Below are 23095 nucleotides of genomic sequence, written 5' to 3'. Positions count from 1 at the left end.
GTCAGGGATGGCAAACACATGTTAGTACAAAAACCCAAAAAAAACATATACAATTTACACTTAAATACCAGCTGTTTTTATTAGTGTGGATCTACAGACTGCAGTTTTTCTACTGTTGAGCTTGTTGCACCTCTGGTTAAATGCTTCAAACACAAGAATAATCGGACCATATTTGCTGACAGATGGTTGTGTAGCCACCCAGCATGAACGTAGTGATTAATGTGTCACTGCAAAAACTGTCAAAGCTCAAGATGACATTTTTAATATCAAGAGTATGAAGAGCAGGAACACAGGCCGCCTGCTCGGTGGCAACTCAAATGTGACTTGTTGCAGATAAGCTTCACACACAGAACAATACCACACCCCAGTGTCCAAAATGAGGTACTACATACCTGCAAAACCCCATAATTTTACAGAGCTGCTTTCAGATAGGATAGCAGCAGGGATATGAATGAAAGCTTGTCTCAGCCAGAAAAGATAAGTAGAGATTTTGAGGGTTTAAGAAGAAGGTAAATTGTGCCACTTGACCCAGTTGATCTGGAAACTGTTCATGTGAAAAAAAAACCCACATCAATGGCTGTGGTAGACTACAGATTATTAAAGTAATATTTTGGTCTATTTTTATAGGACTCCAAATAGGACCAAATGCCCAATGTTTTGCTCATTTTAGACATTTTTTTAATCAGATCGACCCAACCATCTTCATGTGATAATATTATGAAATTCAGCTAGGGTTGAAGGTGAAGGTGAGCTTTCGCCTTATGTCACACACTCCAGAAACATGAAAACTGTATAAATGATTTTTTAAAAGGTTTCTAGTGGTTTTCTTTGGGTTCTCTTTAGATTCTACCCCACTGTTTTTATACCAATTAAAGGCCTGTGTCACACATGCACACACACATGCACACGCACACACTTGCTTGCTTATGGTTGTCCTTAGCAGTGAGTTCTTTGAACGCCAATTTGGGAGCCACATATCCACTCTCTAGACAGTTTCATGGTAGCTTGGAGCCTCCTGATATTAAAGAGGTTTCCGTCCAATCTGAAGTCAACTGCAATGCCGCTACAGTCCTCAAGCTCCTTATGGAGAAGTTGGGTGACACATAGGAGGAAGATGTTAAAGAGCACAGGTGCCAATACACAGCCTTGCCAGGGAAAGGTGCAGACTCTTTACCTGTCATGGAATTGGTGGAGGATGCTAATGCATTTGGCTGTGCAGCCAAACTTGATAAGCACCTACCACAAGAGCTCCCTGTTGAAAGTGTCAAAGGCCTTGGAGAGGTTCTTAAACTAGAACAGTGTATTTGTGATGTTCAGGTCATGCTCAGCACAGAGAGCGAAAAGTCTCATGCCATTTGCGTTGACCTGACCAACACCATGTCCACCTTCCTCAGTGGCACTTCTTGACTGTAGGAGGCAGGCAGCTGCCAGCTGCCACTGTCTGTCGTGGACTGCCTACACGTGCTGCCAGCATGTTGTTTTTCTCTCAGGGTGTACTCCCCTAGCCTTTTGTCCTCCCAGACTAACCCACAAGGCAGCGGGACAGTGGTTGGTTGATGGCAGGGCATATCCACTCTGTGGGCCTGCACATCACCTCTAGGGACCACTGCGGCTCTGAGATCCCCTACCATGTTAGCCTGGGTCCGCAAGGCACCCAGTTACCGTGTGTGGCCACGAGGAGGCCTGGCAGGAGTCTTGGTGTTGGTGGTGGAGAAGACTTATGCACCGGCTGCTTCTCTGTTCACCATGAGGGCTAGCCAGCAGCAGTAAGCAGGAAGGCATGCACCTTCCCTCTAACTACTGCACGAGACGCATCACAACACCCTGTGGGGTACACTCACACACCCCCACCCCCCCAACCCCTATATACACCACCTCACCCCCACCCCCCATATACACACACCATGAAGCTCTCTTTCTCCTCCCTTTCCAGCAATGTCTTCTCGAGCTTTTCTATGGCCTGAATGAGGGATGACTTCTCCTCCTGCCACTTGATTTGGTGACGTTTCAACTCCTGTTCAGTGTTCTTCAAAGCTGCCACCAGAGTGTCGTTGTTCTGTTTCTGGAGGTCCAGCTGAGCCACATAGGAAGCTCTGGATTTCTCAATCTCTTCGAGCAGGGAGTTTCTCTCCTGCTGCCAGCAGAGTCGTTCCATCTCCAAGAGATCCTCGGCCTTTGTCAGGGTAGATGCAGTTTTCTTTGCCTCCAGGTCCTGGTCTTGGAGAGTCTTCCTCAGATCTTCTGTGGCCTTAATGAGGGACAATTTTTCCTCTTGTCACTTCATCTGATGACTCCCCAATTGCTGCTCCACTATGTTCAGAGCAGCCAGGAGGGTGGCGTTCTCCTTTCTCTTCTCATCCAGCTGAGCTACATAGGAGGCTGTAGATTTCTTTGTTTCTTCTGCAGCCTGAATGAAGGATAACTTTTCCTCTTGCCACATTATTTCATGACTCTGAAGCTTTGCCTCAACCCTTAACAAAGCAGCTACAAAATTACTGCTCTCCTGTCTCTGTTGCTCCAGCTGAGTCATAGTGGAAGCTTTGGATCTGTGCAGGGAGGTTCTCTCCTGCTGCCAAAGGAACCGTTCTCTCTCCAACTGATCCTTGGCCTCTTTCAGGGCAGATGTGATCTTTCTGGTCTCTGCCCTGCTTTCCTCAAGTTGAGCTTGATGGGAAGCCTGATGCTGTTCCAAAATCTTCTTTGCTTCCTGGTCCTTGTCCTCTAAAGTCTCTTTGAGGCCGACTGCGACGTTAACAAGGTGAAACCTTTCTCTCTGCCACTTGACCCACTGACTCTTGACCTGTTCCTCAGCCTTCTCCAGAGCAGCTACAAGAGTGTTCTCCTGTCTCTGCTTTTCCAGCTGATCCACATTAGAAGTGTCTGATTTCTCAATTTCTTTGAGCAGGGAGGTTCTCTCCTGCTGCCAAATGAACCATTCTCTCTCCAACAGATCCTCAGCCTCTTTCAGGGCAGTATGACATCATCAAATTGTCATAGTGATGACATCATACTGTCCAGTATTCCAAGCCACATATTGTTTTTTTTGTTGTTGTTGTTGTTTGTTTTTTTTCAACCCTTATTATATATAATATTGAGTTGACAGTAAAAGCTGCTGCGTATTTCCTCCAAGTCTGGTACCACAGCAGTGAAATATCTATAACTTTAACCATACTCAAAGACAGCTGTGGCTATCAGCATGTAGGAGGCACTTGGGGCCCGAGGAGCTGTGGTGGGCGTCCCTTATTTTCATTTCTGAAAGGTGGCAGCCCTAAATTCAGCTCTATACCAAGCCCATGAAAGCCCCTGAAATTAATGAAATCCAAACATGCGAAAGATCTTCATATATTATTGAAAAAAATCTCATCAATGAACTTCCTACATCGGTATTAATTTAATTTTGTTGTACTTATTATTATTATTATTATTATTATTATTATTATTATTAATAATAATAATAATAATAATATTAAAATTAATATTGTTATTATTATTAAATATTTTCCTCTGACCTGCAATTTCAATTTATTTATTTATTTATTTTAATGTACCATATAGTCTGTGTGCAAATTCATTTTATGTAGTGTTTGTTCATTCTACATTCTTGACATTTTATCATACTAATGAGTAGTTGCCTCACTAACAGTTTGTAAATTTGAATTTCACACAACTAAAAAAACGCTCCTACAACATTAATGGCGGAGAAGAAGAAGGAACGGAAGTGACGTCAGGGTCCGTCCCACCAAAACAACCGGAGTGCAGCGGTGTCTTGTGTTATGAAAGCCACACAGTGAAATGTTGAATAACTGCTGTGTTCCCGTTTTTACACAACACCATGTGGGGAGCTAAGGGACTTCAGCTGGTCTAGTTTTGTTACAGGAGGTTAAGACAAAGTAAATAAAAGTGAGAGAGGACAGCTGAAGACAGAATGGCAAAGCGCAGAGAGTGTGCAGAGACAGAAGAGGCCGATACAAAGAAACTGAAGCAGGTGCTGAAGGCAAAGAGCAGCGGAGCAAAACCAAGAGCCAAGAAGAAAGATGCAGGTATGAAAAGCTGCTATTTACTTAATAAATACCAATAAACAGACATCCTCTCTGTTTTCCGCAAAGGGTGTGTGTTTGCATCCAAAAAGTGAATGGGAAAACCAAGTTTAGCTTGCTAACGTGTTCCTCCGTGTGAAAATAAATCAGACTATAATTAGGAGCACGATATTAATTTTTTCAGCCGATACTGACAGCTGATAATTACCTGCTTCTCATAGCCAATATTGATAATGTAACCAATAATATCTAATTTTTTCGTTTTCTTAAATATGTGACCTGTGGTTAATGCACAGCTGAGGGTGTGAATGTAGTCAGCAAAGATTTATGATTTAATACTCCACAGCTCTGACAGAACCACAGTCTAACTGACATCGCTATGACAACAAAGACAAACAACAGCTTGTCAGAGTCAGATATTATTATAGCCAATATTTGTCAGCTATTATGTCATTATTGAAATAATAAACAATAATATATGTTTAACATTATTGGCCCTGATATTTATTATATATGATGTAGCCCTAAAGTGTGTCTCTATCTAACCCCGAGCTTATGGATAAAATTAAGTTTCCTTTTAGTTAAGGAAGAATACACATGAATCCTGTTAAATGCATCTTATTAGATTGTTGGTAAATGGTTGTAATGTTATGAATTATTGCTGACTGTTAGTACAGACTAGTTTTATCATTGCATGACAATTTGCTGCCTCTATATCACCAATCACCAACATAACTTATGGTGGTGATGTAGAATCAGTAATACAGATCAGTTATTTTAACATCAGCTGTAATAACTTGAGATACTTTTCCAATATCAGCAGTGTGATATGGCAAATAAATAAAGTAAAAAACATGATAAAACAGATGCAATGAACCTGGTAAAACATTACATCAGACAGAGCACGCGCTTGTGCAAAATAAAACCTTGAATAACTAGTTTTGTTACTTTTCACTGAGTTTGTATGGAATCATTAATTTAGCCAAAAACACTCGTGATATAGACAGACATATCATAGTGCAATGATTTTGTGTATTTGGAGATTAAAAATCAATCTTATGACATCAGTTTGTGGTGTTCAGCTTTGTCAATGACAGGGTCTTCAGTGGTTAAAGACATACATTTTCAGTTTTGTTTGACTTGTGTTCATACATATGGCTGCTTCTTATGGCTGTTTTAGTGGTGTTGGCGCCAAAAATACACGTTGTGCGCATTCAGAGTGCAGGTGCATATACGGGTGACGTGGCTGGTTACTGGAGTGGATCTGCAGACCCAGATACACATCTGTGCTCCACATAAACCTTGAGTCATGCACCATTCTCAGTCAGTAACTACATGTTCCATTTGTGTATCTTAATCCAGCCGGTTTGTTTGCCTCACTTTGTCGTTTAGTTTTAATTGGAGTGTTTCTCTATCCGTCTCTGCTGTTGTCTCAGTTTTAAATGCACATTTAGGCTTTGCTGCACTTCATTCAGAAACACACAGTAAGTGCAGCAGCAGCATTATGCAAATGTGCTCTTTGTATTGTATTTGCATTTGCTATAAATAAATGAGAGTATGGTTGAGATGATTGGTGGTCTGTGATTCCTGCCTTTTTATGCCTTTCAAGCGTCATGACATCAGTGATTTATAAAGAGTGACCATAATTCACATAAACTGCTCTGCTTCCTGTAGTGAGGAAGATTCTGAACATCACCACCATTATTCTGTTTGATTTCTTTTGATTACTGTTTACTCACGTTTGGCTTTTAGTCTTGTAGAAAATTATCTTTCCTGTGGCCTATCACCAGAAACTCTTTAGTGAGCTTTAGGTTCATTTTCTGTGGACAAAGCACCACTTTATGTTTTGTTTTGTTTTTTAAACAAATTTCCTTTTAAATGTTATGTCGTGGCTCACAATATAAAATACAACACAGAAGCTGATAGAGGCAAGATGGTTTACAATGATGAACTTGTTTGTTCAGGATGATTGAACAACCCCAGTTGCAAAAAAGTTAGGATGCTGTGTAAAAATGAATAAAAAAGAAATACAGTGATGAAAATAATTTTCTTTCCCATTCTTGCTTGATATACGATTTAATGTGTTCAACAGCCCAGGGTCTCTGTTGTCATATTTTGTGTCACACATTTTCGATGGGAGACAGTTCTGGACTGCAGGCAGGCCAGTCTAGTACCTGAACTCTTTTACTATGAAGCCACGCAAAATGAGTCTTGGCGTGGTCTTGCTGAAATAAGCAGGGACGTCTCTGAAGAAGTGATCTGGATGGCAGCATATGTTTCTCCAAAACTACTTGTATGTGCCATTTAGCATCAGTTACCCATGATGCCATGGGCACTAACACAATCTGGATGGTCCTTTTTCTCTTTAGCCTGGAGGTCACAATGTCCATGATTTCCAAAAACAATCTGAAATGTGGACTCAAACTACTCAGTCTTAATCATTACTCAAACACAGCAGCTTAAAACCATTTCCTTCTCTCTGTCCTGCCAGGTAATGGCATCACAGAGGACGAGGAGAAGCTCAAGCGGAAGGTCAAACCCAAGCGACGTTCTTCTGCCAAAACAGCAGCAGGGAATACGGTTGTCAAAACCAGTAAATACTTCCAGTCACCAGTGAAGGAGAAGGGCTCTGACAGTGAAGACGACTTTGACATGGTGACCTCACCTCCGCGTCCACGAGCAGTGAATCCTAAAAAAACAGCGAAAAAAGAAGAGGAGGACAGCGAAGATGACTTTGACATGGGGACCTCACCCCCTCGTTCAGTAGCGGTGAACGCCAAGAAACCAGAGAAAAAAGAAGATGACGAGGAGGACAGTGAAGATGACTTTGACATGGTAACCTCACCCCCTCGTCCACTAACAGTGAACGCCAAGAAACCAGAGAAAAAAGAAGAAGAGGAGGAGGAGGACAGCGAGGAAGATGAGGATGATTGGGAGGAAGTGGAAGGTAAGTGATGATGCGCTTTTCATGATCTTATATACTTATTTCTTTTTAATTTTACACACAAAGAGAGTAGAAACATTAATTTGAAAACACAAGAGACAAAATCACTGAGTGTATCTGTGTTGATCAGAGCTGGCGGAGCCTCTGGGTCCAGTTGAATCACCAGAACCAGTCCTGCCCTCTCAGCCGGTTGAAATAGAGATAGAGACTCCAGAAGTCAGGAAAAGGTAAGTCGATATTTGCGCATGTGCATACACTGAATACACAGGTGAAATATTATTTTGCAATGGTATTAATTATTTATATCTAAAATAAAACATTTTGCTGTATATAGCCAGTATAAATACAATTAAAACCCATGTAGCATTTAAACATTATGAAATGTGATGAATCATGTGGTGATATTTAGTTGTTTTTTGTATTGTGATCTGTTTTAGTTTTAGAACTTTCAGAGGCTAGATTGAAGGACAGTTATTCAGTTCATGACCCTTTTTTCCCCCTTTTCAGTAAAATCTATCTCATTTTAAATGCAGTTCCAGGTAGCATTAACAATCATCTCGAGTCTTGGGAAAAAACATTCTTGAGGCAGAGATAGTCAGGCTTCTAAGATACCTTTTCTGTTCTGCTATAGAGCGCCTGAGGAAAGTTTTTCTTTCTATGGCTGTTTTATGCATTTTCAAAAGCAGCTTAAAGGGTAACTTTGGTGTTTTTTGAAGCTGGATCCCTATTTGCCCATGTTTGTGTCACTAATGAGGACAGCAGTTTTTGAATTTGGTCTAGTGTTGAGTGAGACCGCTGCAGCTTTCAGAAGCAAAACTGAGCTGCAACGAAATCCCTCTGGGCAACTGTGCACAATTAAAGTAAGTTCATTAAAAAGTGCTTGTTTTGCCACTGACAGTTTCAAACTGCTATTTTGAGTGTGTGAAAACCTTATGGAAAGAACTGCAGCCAGGGCTGGTTATTGTTTGAGCTGTGGAAAGACAAACCTAGATGTTTGGTGAACTTTATCGAGGTTTAACATTAATATAGTTTCATATGATAATCAATGGTGAAAAGCGTGGAATCTCTTTATTTTAGAGGCTGAAAATTTTTGCATGAAAAATTACTTGAAGGATTGATTGATAGTCAAAATATTTTTTACCACTTGCCCAGTCAGACAATTTAGTTGCTAAATTTACCAGCCCAACATAGCATTTCACTGACTAACTTTATTTTGTTTCTGTCCAGCTTTAATGTAAAAAAAATGACAATATTAAAATTATAGTTTTGCATTGTGAGTCTAGTTAGATTGGTGAGAGCAGTAACAGTTTCTGGTGAGACAAAATGCATGTTACTCTACATCTTTCTCTGTTGTTATCAGACATGTGTACTAACAGCCTGAGCTTGTCAGTTGCAAAACCAAGCACTGTTAGTGTACTTACTTTGACAGTGTACAGTTGCCCAGTGGGATTATGTTGTGGCTCATTTTCACTTCATGCTGGCTGCAGTGCTCTCCCTCAATATTTGACTAATTTCAAAAAAATTTTGTCCCCCTTAAGACACAAAACATGGGATAATAGGATCCATGTTGAAAATAATAATAATGAATAGTTACCCTTTAATGTTCTCTGGAGTTCTGAATTGGACTTTTTCGAACCTGTGGACACACTGGACCTTCGTGGAGTTTGTATGCATTTTAGATTTGTGTGTGAGGGAACATGATGGAAGAAAGTTTGTCGGTTTTACTCTAATCATAATTTCCCATTGGCCAGACAAAAGAGGCAGGCAGAGTTTGAGATGTATCTGAGGCGGATGATGAACCGATACAAGAAGGACCTGCTGATAGACACACACAAGGTGAAAACACACATATTTTACTCTCCTGTTCTCCTTATTACCGTTTCCTTATCTGGTGTCTGATTCAAAGTCACCACAGTTACAAACATCTGATTGGTCTCCCAGGTCCACCTCATGTGCCTGATAGCCAGCGGGATGTTCCGCAACCGTCTGTGCAGTGAACCAGACCTGCTGGCCATCACTCTGTCGCTGCTCCCCTCCCACTATGGCTTGGTTGCCAAGGAACGGATCGACCAAAACTACCTCTCTGGACTGCTCAAATGGTGTGACATATGGCCTGTGTAGATGTGCCTTAAGATACTTTTTATTTTTGAATGTCTGTGATAAGAGCTCAGAGTCCAGAATCATCAATCTCAACATATCAGTTATCATTAGCTTGGTGTAATCACCGCTGTATCTCCTCTGTCCATTTTCAACTTTACCCCTCTTCTTACCTTCTAGGTTTAGAGCAACATTCACCCTCAACCCCAGTCTCCCCTGTGAGGAGCGTCCGGACCCCCGGGCCCTGCTGGAGAGACGGCTGGCCAGTGTGTCTGCTAAAAACCACCAGGAGATGACTCATGTTGGTATTTTGGCACAAGACAAGTCAATTTAATGAAGTGAAATGCAGTGTTTGAACATAAACTGTAGATTACACTGAAAAAATAATTATTGTCCTGTGTGCTTTGGTCTTTGTTTCCTGCAGCTGTTCCTGTTGGTCCTGAGGTCTCTGCAGCTCTTCTGCCGATTGGTTCTTTCTTTGCAGCCGATTCCTTTCAAACTCCCTTCCGCCAAGGTACTGCCAATTTGTTACTGAGCCCTTTAGAGGACACTGTTATTACAGCCATACTTGGTCAAGGTTTGCAGTAAAGCTAAGATTTAAAGTGAAGTCGCTTAATAGCATATACCAATGGTTCCCAGTCTTTCCTGTCTAATGATTGACCATGTCCCCTTACAGATGAATGGTTTATCATTTAAATACTTTAAACTGATGAAGTTCAGACCAAAAGTTTGTGGCAAGATTAGTTGAAACCTGCAACTACTTACAATTCACCACTCTGCAATCTTCTGAGAATCTGCCAGTTCACACCAGTGTGACTAGATGAGACAGTTTGTCTTTTCCATCTCGACTCTCTGAACTTTGGCCCTAACTACCGGCTGTTCAGGCATTTTTGTAGCTGGAAATAATTTGTAGTGTCTGAAAATATAAATGAGCACAGTGATAGTGAGTTGCTTGCTGCAGTTGCATTTCCAGTATTGATTACATGGCAAAAACATAAATGGTATGTGGGTAGGAAGTGAATAGAGGGAGAGAGAGAGAGCACCCAGCTCTGGACGATCAAGGCACAGACCGAATAAGATGATGTAGCCCTGGTAATGAGAAATTTCACAGTGGTTATTTTCTCAGCACAAATTAACACACCTGCAAAGCTCCTCTTTTTGTTCTTCTTCACTTATTGTACTCTAAGTACCTTTTTGTCCTTTTTCCAGGGCAAAGGGGCTAAAACATCTGCTGGTGCCCGAGGAAAGAGCAATACAGACAAGGAACTCTCCAAGACCAGCCCCTCTGAGCCAAAGGTCTCTCCTGGCTCTAAGAGACCAGCAGGAGGTGGGGGGAGAAAAGAAGACAGAGGAGGAAAGAAAGCAAAGAAGAAAGAAATAAAGGTGGAGGATGAGGAGGAAGGGGGGAAGACGATCACATCAGGAGGGCAGAGGCCAAAGAACTCAAAACGCCGCAGCATCGCCTCAAAAGTTAGCTACAAGGAGGAGAGTAACAGCGAAGGGGAGAAGCAGGAGGGGGGGCTTAGTGATGAAGAAGAATTTCAGGCAGACAGTGAGGAGGAGGACAGTGAAGATTCAGAGAGCGGGGCTAAATCCACAAAGAAGAAGACAAAGGGAAAAGGGAAGAGCAAAGATGCCAAAAGCAAGAATACCGCAGCTCTGAAGAGAAGGAGTGATGGAGGGAAAAAGCAGGTAAAGGAGGAGGACCAGGAGTGGGAGGAAGAGGAGGAAGATGATGAAAAAGGAGAAGGAATGACCAGCAATGGGACAAAGCGAAGAAGGAGTGGGAAAAAGGAGGGGCCTGGTGCGGACGAGTGGTTGGAGGTGTATCTGGAAAAAACTTCTTCCTGGGTCTGTGTGGATGTGGATCAAGGTGTCGGGATGCCTCAGCTCTGCTCCCAGAATGCAACAGCCCCAGTCACGTACGTGGTGTCAGTGGATGGGGATGGGTTTGTGAAGGACCTGGGAAGGAAGTATGACCCCACCTGGATGACGTCATCCAGGAAGAGGCGGGTGGATGAAGAATGGTGGGAAGACATGCTTGAGCCGTTCCTGGGACCTGAGGATGAGAGGGACATACAGGAGGACAAGGAGGTGAGACAGACAGACAGGTAGACATTCAGACAGTCGGGTTGACTGGACAGACAAGACAGATCCAGAGATTTACATACATCCTTCAAAAAGCTCAAACTAGAGGTTCTTCTTGTTAACATTTTGATTTATATTTTCCTAAGTAATAGTAAACAACTAGTTGGATAATTAGAACTTGTTGCAACTCGAAAGCCAAATCATTAGTTTTCTTCAATGAATTACTCTTTTTGTGATTTTCTTTTTTAGGATCCTACTAAAATTTGCATAAGATTGATAGCTATAATTGATAGCAAGTAATTGGGTTACATAAGGAAAAAAGAGAGGAGGGAGTTAATTTTTGTGGCATTTTGAAAATTAAGTCAACATATTAGAAGGAAGCAGAACTATCAGTATTGGTCCCAGGCATAAGAATACAATAAAATAAATCAGACAAGAAATATTTCTTGTACTTTTGCATATTGAGAAAAAAGTCAAATCACTGTCAAAATGGTATTTTAACTTTCTTCCCCAAATTTTTATTTTATTTTCAAAATACCAAATGAAAAAAGTCTTCCTTCTCTTTTCTCATCCCCCTTTTTTCCTTATGCCTTCCTCTAACAGTCTTCTGTAAAAAGCACACAGTTTTTCACTAACACAAAATAGTTTTTCTGCTTCCATCTGAAACTGTTTAGCTCAAAATCAGTGAACACATATGAAGAACAATGATTTAAGTTGGGTTATATTGAGTTTTCAGACTACATAATGAAAAATATCAACAACCTTTGGTTTCTGTGAACTTATTGTTCTCACTTTGGCTCTGATTAATGCTAATCCCTCAAAATCACTGAGATTATTGTGTATTCTACTATGTTATTAGCATGCAGCAACACATGGATGATTTTCTGTTTTTAGAATTTAACTTATAAATTGACTAGCCAAATTCTCACATGCCTGGTCTTATGACTAAATAGGTAGTTAGATATGAAGGAAAGAGGGTTATGTGGAAAAACAAGCTCCCAAAGCAACCCGGCAAGTAAAATCTCATCCAGAGCGTGAAAAGATTTTATTTCTTGCCTACTGAAAGTGAAACTTTTAACTCAGTAATTTGAATTCACTTAAGATATTTCTCTCACAACTAGTTTAACACCCATTTATACTTATTGATACCAAAATATCTTCTCTCTGTGTTTTCCCCATGTTGGCCATGCAGCTCCAGAACAAGCTGATAAGCAAACCGCTGCCGATCTCAGTAGGGGAGTACAAGAACCACCCGCTGTATGCCCTAAAACGACACCTGCTGAAATATGAAGCTATCTACCCTCCAACAGCCACGGTACTGGGATACTGCAGAGGAGAGCCAGTGTACTCCAGGTCAGTAAGAAAACAGTCAGCCTTGAATACATGTGAAATAAATGACTTCTCCACATGCACACAACATGCTTTGTGGACTATGATGTGTAAATGCTAGTTTGTAATGGGAAAAGTAGCAGACCTCATTTTTACTGAAGTCAATGGCTACGTCTCAGTTCAGGGGCTGGATTCTCATTAGTGTTCATTGCTAGGAAATATACAGATGAGTCAATAACGTCTAAATGTGTGAGAAATGCAGCCTTATTTGTACTGACTTTGGAGAGAACAACAGATGTACTCTGTAGCCCTCAGGATCCCATATGCCATTTGTACACTAAACCAGTGTCTCTCCTCAGAAATTATTCAGCTAATGGTTTTGTGCTGTTGGATGGTAGCAGGTGCTGTGCAGACTTCACTGGTGCTTCTTAAGAAGCCACTAGCACTCGATTCACTTCATTTTCAACACAGCAGCTCGAAATACTGTATTCTCCACCAGATCTGCACTTCTGTTCTGATAGTTCCTGTCTGGAGCCATGTTTGCAGTGCTTTTGAAGCGTGTTTTTTCAGTCTCTACATTTCACCTCTGCTTACTATCTTACCTGCACAGTTTAGCTTGCAACTAATCATGGATGATGCATGATGTGCATACTACGTGCATGATTGAGACTACATAGCAGGTCGATCTCGAAAGGAAAATACAGGAAAGACAAAACGTATTTTAATTTATGTTTTGGTTGTCTTATATGTAATGTATCTTTATTTGACAATTTCCAGTATTTTGTAGTATTTTGTTATATATTTTTAAAATTATGTATATAATTTAAAGAAAATATTGCTGATATTCCCCCGCGTACCACTAGAAGGAGCTTGCGTACCGCCAGTGGTACACCTACCACTGTTTGAGAATCTAGGCACCAGTCACTTGTTAAACAGGGTGTTCAAGCAAGCCATGTATGGTTGAGAAATATATTACTTCTTATTTACTAGGTATATGCACACATGTTGACATCTGTCAGTAGTAAATCTACTACTCGAAATAGAAAGGAAAAAAACTCCAATAAAGGAAACTGGATATGTAGCGAATCACACGGTGTATGTAGAACTGTGTTGAAGTGAAATGTCACCACTTGTACTGTAAAGTAGGGGGGGTGTTATGAAAGTTGTAATTTAATTTACATTTACACAGGGCATTATCTTACACACTCAAAGCGCTTCAGAGTTAACGGAGCAGCTGTCTAGGACCCATATAGACCATCTCATTGTAGACAGAGGAGCAGGTTCATTTTGGACTTCTGGTCCTCTCAAACACACACCTTCCTCTTTTTTCTTTTTTGAATTAATATTTTTGGTCAGACATTTACAATGAAAGCAGTTATATTATTATATTTACGTGTCTCTGGGTCCATCCAGTCTTTTTCTCTTGTTTTTTTTTAACAACTATCTACAGTACAGCAACAAAATTCAAATGCAACCAGACAATCAACATAAAATGTAAAAACACAAGACAGTAAAATGTCTGCATAGCACAAACATCACACACCTGGTCCAAAAATAAATTATGGTCAGACAGGTAGTATCTGAGCAATGAATGGACCCCACTTCATCATACGCTATGCATTCTTTAAAAGTGGATAAGGTGGCAGATTTCCAGTAGTGTGGAGTCTCAAAGACACGCCTTCCATTGGTTGGGTGCAGATCAGCTGAAGTGGGCTAATGTTGACCTGCTATGAACATCCATGTCCAGATGGTGGTGCTATTAGATCAGTTAAACTGTCCTGTGAATGAAGCTGTGGTTTTCACCTGCAGATAATGATCTGTCAGCTGTGACTTACATCTGCATCTGCACTTTTTAAATACAACCAAAAGACATTGTGTCTGCATTTGGCTTAAGAGCAAAACATTCAATTCCTGACTAAATGAATCAGTCTGTATGATAAATATTTCCTGTTATTCTTATCATGTACAAATCTTTCTCTTCAGAGATTGTGTCCACACCCTCCACTCCAGAGACACATGGCTGAAAGACGCACGAACTGTCAGACTAGGAGAGGAGCCATACAAGGTGAGAGACAATATTTCTCTCAAATCTGCACTTCTTGTTTGTTTCTCTTCTTTTTTATTCCATCCATCAGTTCTGCTCTTTCAGTTTGAGTCTGTGTTTGATGCTGTTGCCCTCTAACTTAATCCTACTCAAGCCTCTAGTCAAATCAGTTCAGCAGTCTTGATTTGCATGATTTGTGACTGATGGTGACATAAAAGGAACTACTTTAGGAACAGTTAACCAGAAAATAAAAACTTTGTCACAGTCTGTTCATTTAAATGTAAATCAGCAGTTGATAGTTAAAACCATAAAACCACCAAACACGCCGTTTTACTGGAGTTAACCACACTCTTCCTTTGTAGATTCCTTCCTAACATGAAAGTGGATGAGGTGTAGTTGATTTGAGCTGTGAACAGACAATCACCAGTGTGTGATATGTAGCCAAACAATTGCTTTGAGACTTCAACAGAGAAAGATTTACCTCACTATGTAAGATACTTTTCAGTTTTAAGAGGAAAGATGATTGATTTTCTCCAGTTAAGCCTCAAACTTTACATTGGTTTTTCAGACGTATGACTCATGACATGCATTATTCTCCTCTAATGATTAATTGTTTTTATATTCTGTCTCACACATCTCAGAGATTGGCCTCTATGGAGAATTTCCACAACAGTTCCTGTACTTTCAGAGTGACTTAAATGAGATGTGCTGCACAGCAGGGCACATATAGTGTTGCCTCTGGGTCTAAACTTATATGACGACACTTTTAATCGAGCGTTTAGTTGTTTGGTTTGATGATGAGCTTTCTTTCTGAGTACATGTTGATAATTTTCTGAAGAAAGTGAAACTAAGCACATGTTTTTATTTTCAAAATAAGGTTTATTTTTAAATGTTAGCCAGGAAAAAACCAAAAGTGTTTTGGACTGTGGTGATGTTGTCTACATGCACTGTGCACTCCACTTTTTACATTCTGTGTACCACAGTGCTCTACAATTTATAACCCAACTCTGGTTTCTGTTCTCATCACTGTATGCTTTATAATTTTGTAGACTGTCCGTCATGAATGCTGTGTCCCAATCAAAGCTGTACGTTGAAATTTCCCAGTTGAAATTTAAAACCACAAATTTAAAAACACAAAATGTTCCAGGTGCATGAGGCCGAATTTAAACAAAAAACATGGCTGACCCTGAGAAACGGATGAGTTGATGAGTCTTTTGCCAGTGTACACATGATTGATCTGTTAGCACTGCAGCCTCCTTGCATATATTAATGAAACAGAGGAGGAAAATCAACACATTATACCTGTTATACATTTTTTATGGTCCTGTATTATATGATAGTATATATTAGATTAATTAAATATAGGCAAATACATTACAATGCCTCTTACACGGGGTGCTGCCATTGTTGTGTGATAACTGCTTCTTCATGAAGTTGGGCTAGATGGATTTTCATGTTCTGAGCTGTCTGGAATGCAGAATAAGTCTACGTAGACAACTACATTTGTATATCTTTGTGTGGTAGGTCATGCTGGGTAAACTCCCCTCATATTTATGTAATCTTCTCATACAGACTTTGAGCAGTCTTAAGCTTCGTTTCACCGAGTGGTTTTCTTACCAGGTTCCAGGGGTTTACACTGAGCTGGGGAGAAAAAGCTTCTTCTACTTTGCTCCCCTGACTTGGAATAATCTGCAGAGTACACTTCATCTATTCAATCTATTCCTCTTCCCCTCAGTCTCTTCTTTGTGCATTTGATGTTTGTATTTCCAGTCTGTTTTGTTTTTAGTTTTATTTAACTTGTAACTAGTTTGCAGTCTTGACCAGGTCTCCATTGAAAAAAAGACATTTCACCCTCAAGAGACTTCCTGGTTAAACAAAATAAATAAATGAAAACTTGAATAAATTACTTTAAAAAAAAAATCAAGATACAAATTTTAAAGCCATGCAAAGCCAGCCACATGCTGTGTTTGGTTGTTGTTGTATGATCTGAACCACTGTGCCACTGTGTCACTCTGTTTCAGATGGTGAAAGGCTTCTCTAATCGTTCCCGTAAGGCCAGGATGATGTCCGAGCTGAAGGATAACAATGACCTGGCCCTGTTTGGAGAATGGCAGACTGAAGACTACCAGCCGCCTATTGCTGTGGACGGGAAGGTAACTGTCTGTGTAATAAGATTGCTGTAGCGGCAAATATTTGGATACAGCAGAGAAAATGGATCAAAAATTTCCTAAACAACCATTAATTGTAGAAGAAAATGTGAATGTGTGCTTATAAATGAACAAATCACAAGTGAAAAATAATGACACATCACAAGTTACTAAACATAAACATGAACATTTTACAACAGTGTTTTTTAACCTGTTTTCTGTGTCTGTTTCCTTTAGGTTCCCCGTAATGACTATGGTAATGTCTACCTGTTTAAGCCCTGTATGTTACCAGTGGGCTGTGTTCACGTCAGGCTGTCCAACCTGCACCGGGTGGCCAGGAAGCTGAACATTGACGCTGCCCCCGCAGTCACAGGCTTCGACTTCCATGGCGGATACTCACACGCTGTGTAAGACAACACTGAGAAAACCTCCAGCTTGGAGTGGATCAGTTTAACACAAGGAAGTAGGGGAATGTGATCAGTACAGGAGCATGGCAGTGATTTCAGTCCCATCCCGGTCTCAGGGTTTAAAGCTACATTTAGTAACTTTGAAGACGAAATGAAATGAAAAACTCCGATTCCCTCCCTTTAGTGAGGATGACTTCTTACACTCACATGAAAGAAAACCTCTAACATTATCATAATGAACATAAATGACGAACATGGCTATAATAAGTACTCACAGCTGACAAGCTAGCATGTTAGTATTGGGATTTTTTCTCTGCCATTGATACATGATTGGCTCACTATAGCTTTAGCAATATATCTCCTCAGCCTTGTGGTCATGTGCAATGAGAGCACAGGCAGAGTAGGCAGGTATGTGGGTAGACAGGCAGGTCATCCAATCATTTCATTGGACCGAATGAGTGTTGGATTTGTTGATTGCTGTTGGGATGTAATGATGATTTTGACAAATATAAAAAAATACTTCTGAAATACATGACTCACTGTAGCTCACCCAAAGTCACAAAGAATACTGTACATTCTTTTGTGTTGCATTAACATTGGCTGGCCTGCAGGCCACAGGTGCCAGATTTTTTCCTCTTTTTTTGTCAGAGCATTTGATTTATTGATTGCTGTTTGGATATAAGAGAATTTCAAACAAAAGAACAAAAATGCTTCTGAAATGCATTACCTACTGTAGCTTGGACAGCTGCACTGCATTCATTGTGTCTAAATTATTGTTTTTTTATTGATATCGATTTTTAAAGATGCTTTTATCTAATGTAGGATATTCTTGTAAGGACATCTAGATCACAATTTCATATTAAAAATCCTAATAAAAGACAGACAAAATGTTTAAGTGCTTGTGCAAAGAAATATTGGCCAACATTTCTTTCTTCACTTTACTCTCACATACGTCAGCATGTATCTGCTGCTATCCATCATGGTTTTATTTCTTTTTTTTTGTTGTTTTTTGATAACAGCTAGATCAGTTGCTCTCTAAGTTTAGCTGTATTATTCTCAATGAGGAAGTCTCATGTCATTGGTTCATACATATTGTTAAAACGGTTGCACAGTTACAGCAGATTGTTCCACTTTTTCATCCTTGTCTTTGTTCTCTCAGGTAAACCTTGTCCATTGTAAACATTAGCATGGTATGATGCAAATATTTAAAAGTCAGTCAAATGTCCCTGTCTGTACATTGTGAAATCTATGCCTTCAATTTTAAATGTAGGAAAAAAAAAATCTTTTCTTTGTGTGTTTGTGTGTTCAAGGACTGACGGTTACATTGTGTGCGAGGAGCATGAGGAGATTCTCCGAGCGGCCTGGGTGGAAGAACAAGAGCTTCAGAAACAGAAGGAGAAAGAGGTGTGTGTGGGTCTGGATGTGACACTGTTCGTTTGTGCAGATTTCATTTTGAACTTGTGAGACTTGTTGAGTTGAAGCTAATAACTTTCAATGACTTTGCAGGCCTGATTTTGCAGTTAAAGGGATAGTTTGGATTATTTGGGTTGTATGAGGTACTTATGTGTTATGTGTATTACCTGCAGTAGATGGCGGCCAGCATGCCCCCAGTTTGGAGAAGCAGCAGCATATGATGTAGGGAGCTAAGCAGTGCACAGCTGTGCACAGGGTCAGCGCCAAAAAGTATTTTAGCCATCTAAAAGAAATTAGTGTCACTGAAAGTGTATGCCATATTCAGAATATCTTCACCACTCTACTTTACCATCAGACAGTTGTTTTCAGTGGGAAACCGATGCTGTATAAGCCAAAAATCACTCTTACTCAATCTGTTTGTTATTGTGTAATTTTGGTGAATCCAAAATACTGAAGTCACACAATACTAACTTATGGAGGCAGCAGTAGAGAAATATATTTTGCAGCTAACCCTGTCCAGAGCAGTATAGTGCTTAGCTTCCTACACTGGTACTTCTGCTATTTCTCCTAACTGTTGGTAATAGACTGAGTGTACATGAATAAAACTATCCCTTTAAAGTGAGAATTTAAGTTATTAAGAACCACCTCATTTTCTAATTAATTAAATCCACACCACATCATTTTTTTCTTTTTTTCCCTGTTGCAGAAAAGAGAAAAGAGGGTGACTGCTAACTGGACTCTGCTGGTGAAGGGGCTTCTGATCAGAGAAAAACTTAAACAACGCTACGGCAAGAAGAACCAGGGACTGGCTCATGGCGAGGAGACTGGTGGGCTTTCTTCTGATGAGGAGGGTGCAGTTGAGGTTGGAAGTCCTGGAGCTAAGACGGCATCTGAGACTCTGGCCATGTCCTGGCCCCAGAACAGACAAGAGGAGGACGGAGGGAGTGTCAGCGGACTAAAGACGAAGAAGACGACAAAACGGGAAAAGAGAGGACAAGAGAAACATTTGTTCCCCTTTGAGAAAGTGTGATGTTGGAGATCCAAAACTACACCCGAGTTCAGTTAAATCAAGGTTGATAACACTCTGCTTTCAAAAAAGCACTCAGCTGACTGCTGCTGATATTTACTGTGGAAGATGTTCACATACCTTGAAAGCAGGATAAAGTGAGCCTCTGGTGGAACAAATTTTAAATTGATTTTTGCAAGTTTTGTCAACACTGGAACTTTTGGCTGTAACACTAAAAGCAGGAGATGGAAAAAAAAGGAGAGGAGGAAGAAAAAAAAAGCAATCTCTGCAGATTGATCTGTTTCTTCCAGTGGTGATGATACATGCATTAAATGTGCTCTGTCTCCACCATCACAGTATGTACGCCCATTAACTCAGATGCTGTATTGTTAGCTTTTTATATGAGAGCTGACTTGGAGAGACAAACTCAACGTGAATATGAGAACAGGGAAGTCTCCTTACAGTTTCTTATGTGTTAATGTGACATTCGAACTGCAACAATTAGTCAGCTAATATATTAGTTGTCAACCATTACATTAATCACCACCTATTTTGATAATTGATTAATCATTTCAGTCATTTTTTAAGAAAAATGTCCAAATTCTCAGATTTCAGCTTCTCAAATGTGAATATCTTCTGATTTATTCAGCCCTCTAAGACAGTAAACTGAATATCATTAGGTTTTTGTTAAAACAAGACATTTGTAAACATTGGCTTGGGCTTTAGGAAATAGTGATCACCATTTTCTTTTTATGGACCAAACAACTAATTGACTGATCAAGACAATGATTGACAGATTAATCATTAATTAAAATAATCAGCTATGGGTGACATAAAGACACACTGCTCGTCGTTTTACCCAGACTCCTCCAGTACACTCTTGCAAGTATTCAGTCTGTCTCTTCCAAACCTCGACCAGTATGGCGCTGGTTCGAGTTGAGTGAGCATGGTTTCCATTTCAGTACAGCACAAAGAACATCAAGTACAGTTTATGCTTAATGTGGCTGGTAAACACTGATATCCTGTGTACCAACGGCACTTCAAACAATACAAGCTAATAAACTTATTTCCCCTGGCTTGTAGTAGTAGTATGGAATTGAAAAAACTGCCAAAAGTTTTAAGCTGTGAAACGATGTCCATGAACAGCTACTGTTTCATTCACATTCACATCTTTATAAGCAGGTTTCCACAACCAGCCATTGTTACTGGCTGGACTGTTCACCATGTAACATGACGGTATAACAACAGAAACTTGTACTGATAGCTGTTAAGTACTGTTAAGTGAAAACTTTGTATCTCCTGCTTGTCACACCTTAGAGAAAGAGCACAAATAGCTATGTTTTTAGCTCTGCTACTGTGCTGTTTTGAGTCTATAAAACTGCTCTTGGGCTGTAGGATTTTCCTACAGAGAAAGATGTTACCCTTCTCTTGAGGTTTACATGAAAATCTCTAAAATTGCTGTTGAGAGGTTGTTTCTTAGCTCACACACTCTTGGTTTCTCACAAATACTACTCTTCCCTTTTTCTGTCTTTGTCTGTTAGGCTGCGACATCCCCGGAGGTTCACTTGTTTCTGCTGTATCCTGTATCACTTGTCACATTCAACATCTTTGTCTCTTTCACAGTTATGTCACCATCTGACACCTTGTGTCTGTTCACGTGTTTGTACACAGCAGATGATAGTTGCATTTAAAATAGCGACCAGTTTTTGTATGAAAAATATTTTTGTAACAAATGTTTAAATACCAATAAAAAGCAAAACAAGGAAAATGAATATTTAAGTCTTTCTATGTTTGCTTCTGCTACATTTATTGGACTTTTTTAAAGGACCAATGTGTGGCAGCTAGCAGTGAGCTTGCTGATTGCAAGACCTCCCCTCACCCTCCTCTACCAAGCATGTAAGGGAACCTACATAGGCTGTGAAACTCACAAAAAATGCAAAAGTCTGTATCTAGAGTGTGTTTGGTTTGTCCATTCTGGTCTAATGTAGAAACATGACAGCCTTCACGGAAGAGGACGCCTGCCCTCTATTAATGGTGATGAAATCACAACTGTTGTTATTTTCAGGCGAGAATACTCTGTTAAAAACATATGTATGAATATTATATTCCATTCCTGTCATACCCTGCTAATAAATCCCTGTAAATTTTACACATTGTCCATCTAAAATGATTAAATTGAGCATAAAAGAAACAAAACAAAAACATCCCGCTTTTAGACTTTCCAACTTTCTGAATCTTTAACAATCACACAGCCTCAGTTAGAAAAAAACAAAACAAAAACTAAGGCTATAATTCTCTTTTTGTTTTCACATTTCCTTCCTCATTTGACCAAAAGGGGATTTTTGACGTGCTGATCTGAGGAAAATCCAGACAGATTACCCAGTGTTCTCAGCAGGACTCACACCTACAACTTGTTTTCCAGACATCATTTGTATACTAGCATAACACTGGCAATTAAGCGTGTTTGTGTGTGCATGTGTGCTGGTACATCACCAGGTTTATTTTACCTTTAATAAAATAAAATAATTCCTGCATTAATTTTCAAAAATTCCAGGCACTGATTACAGTGAAAATTCAGGATTTTCTTGATGTAAAAAGGAATATTTTAAAGTATAATGTAGTGTGTATAATTTTGGCTTTGGCTGAACTGTTGTGAATGACATTTTGCTGTAGATGCTGATGCATCTTCCTCCTCAGCACTTTGAAACCAATTACCAGTGCATTAACCCCAGGGGCTCAACTCTGTTCTACTCTCAGGCGCTGCTGAGAAGCACAGCAGAGGGTAATGCATTGTTTATAAAGGCTATCAGTCCTATACCTTCACAGCTAAAGCACTTCAAGTTTCCATCCAGTTGCAGAGCTGCAGCACCTGCAGTCCAACATGTGTCACCTAAACAGCAAGGAAAGTAACCACAGAGGCAGTTTAGACCTGCAGATTAAACTACAAAATGTTCAGACATGTTTAGGTACATATCAGGTAATGATGTTACAGTGCATGAGGCTTTAATAAAGTGAATGTCTTTCAGTAGTAACAGTCATTGCACTGTGCTGATGATGTATCTGTGATGTTTAGCAGAGAGTCTAAACACACATGGTGTAACTGAGCCATGGAGGTCATCAGCTTGTCAAAATGGTTCAGCTAGACAAAACATAACTATTCTATAACATTGACACTGAATTTGTATCTTGCAGACCTTATGACCCAAAAGCACAGACTTCAGGGGGACTAAAACCTCTGCAGCCCTCAATATGTGTAAGTTAAAGGCATTTTTTCGGTGTATCCTTCAATGATATTGTTGCAACATTCATACAATGATGAAAGATGACAGGGTGTGTGTAGTATGGGGAAACAACACTGGGGAAGAAGAGAGTTTGCAAACATCCCTCCTTCTTGTTTTTGCCATCTAGATGTGTGTACATATAAGCTACACAAATAAGAATTGCCATTAAGTCCTGAAAATCTCCATCTACTCAAAATTATGGTATTTCTTCTTGTTCCTACATTGAGATGTTTCCCCTTCATGGTGCAGAATGATGTATACTTATATTAGACTGTTTAATCGATCAGTTATCTGGCATTTGA

At 40.0% G+C, this 23095-nt stretch overlaps 1 protein-coding gene across 1 annotated transcript; it reads left to right on the top strand.

Moving 5' to 3' along the window:
* Positions 1 to 3744: 3744 nt before the first annotated feature.
* Positions 3745 to 21280, top strand: xpc (xeroderma pigmentosum, complementation group C). The gene is made up of 14 exons (XM_084721602.1): positions 3745 to 4040; positions 6529 to 6984; positions 7112 to 7208; positions 8733 to 8817; positions 8923 to 9080; positions 9259 to 9379; positions 9503 to 9592; positions 10288 to 11172; positions 12359 to 12519; positions 14479 to 14560; positions 16561 to 16692; positions 16924 to 17093; positions 18404 to 18497; positions 19213 to 21280. The coding sequence occupies exons 1-14, from the start codon at positions 3926 to 3928 to the stop codon at positions 19534 to 19536; spliced, it is 2970 nt and encodes a 989-aa protein (XP_084577728.1). The 5' UTR covers positions 3745 to 3925; the 3' UTR covers positions 19537 to 21280.
* The last annotated feature ends 1815 nt before the right edge of the window (positions 21281 to 23095 follow it).

This window comes from Lutjanus erythropterus, chromosome 6 (assembly GCF_056507025.1).
Source record: "Lutjanus erythropterus isolate fLutEry1 chromosome 6, fLutEry1.hap2, whole genome shotgun sequence".
Classification (NCBI taxonomy): domain Eukaryota; kingdom Metazoa; phylum Chordata; class Actinopteri; order Lutjaniformes; family Lutjanidae; genus Lutjanus; species Lutjanus erythropterus.
Note: the sequence above shows the minus strand (reverse complement) of the source record. Positions and strands in the feature narration are given on the sequence as shown.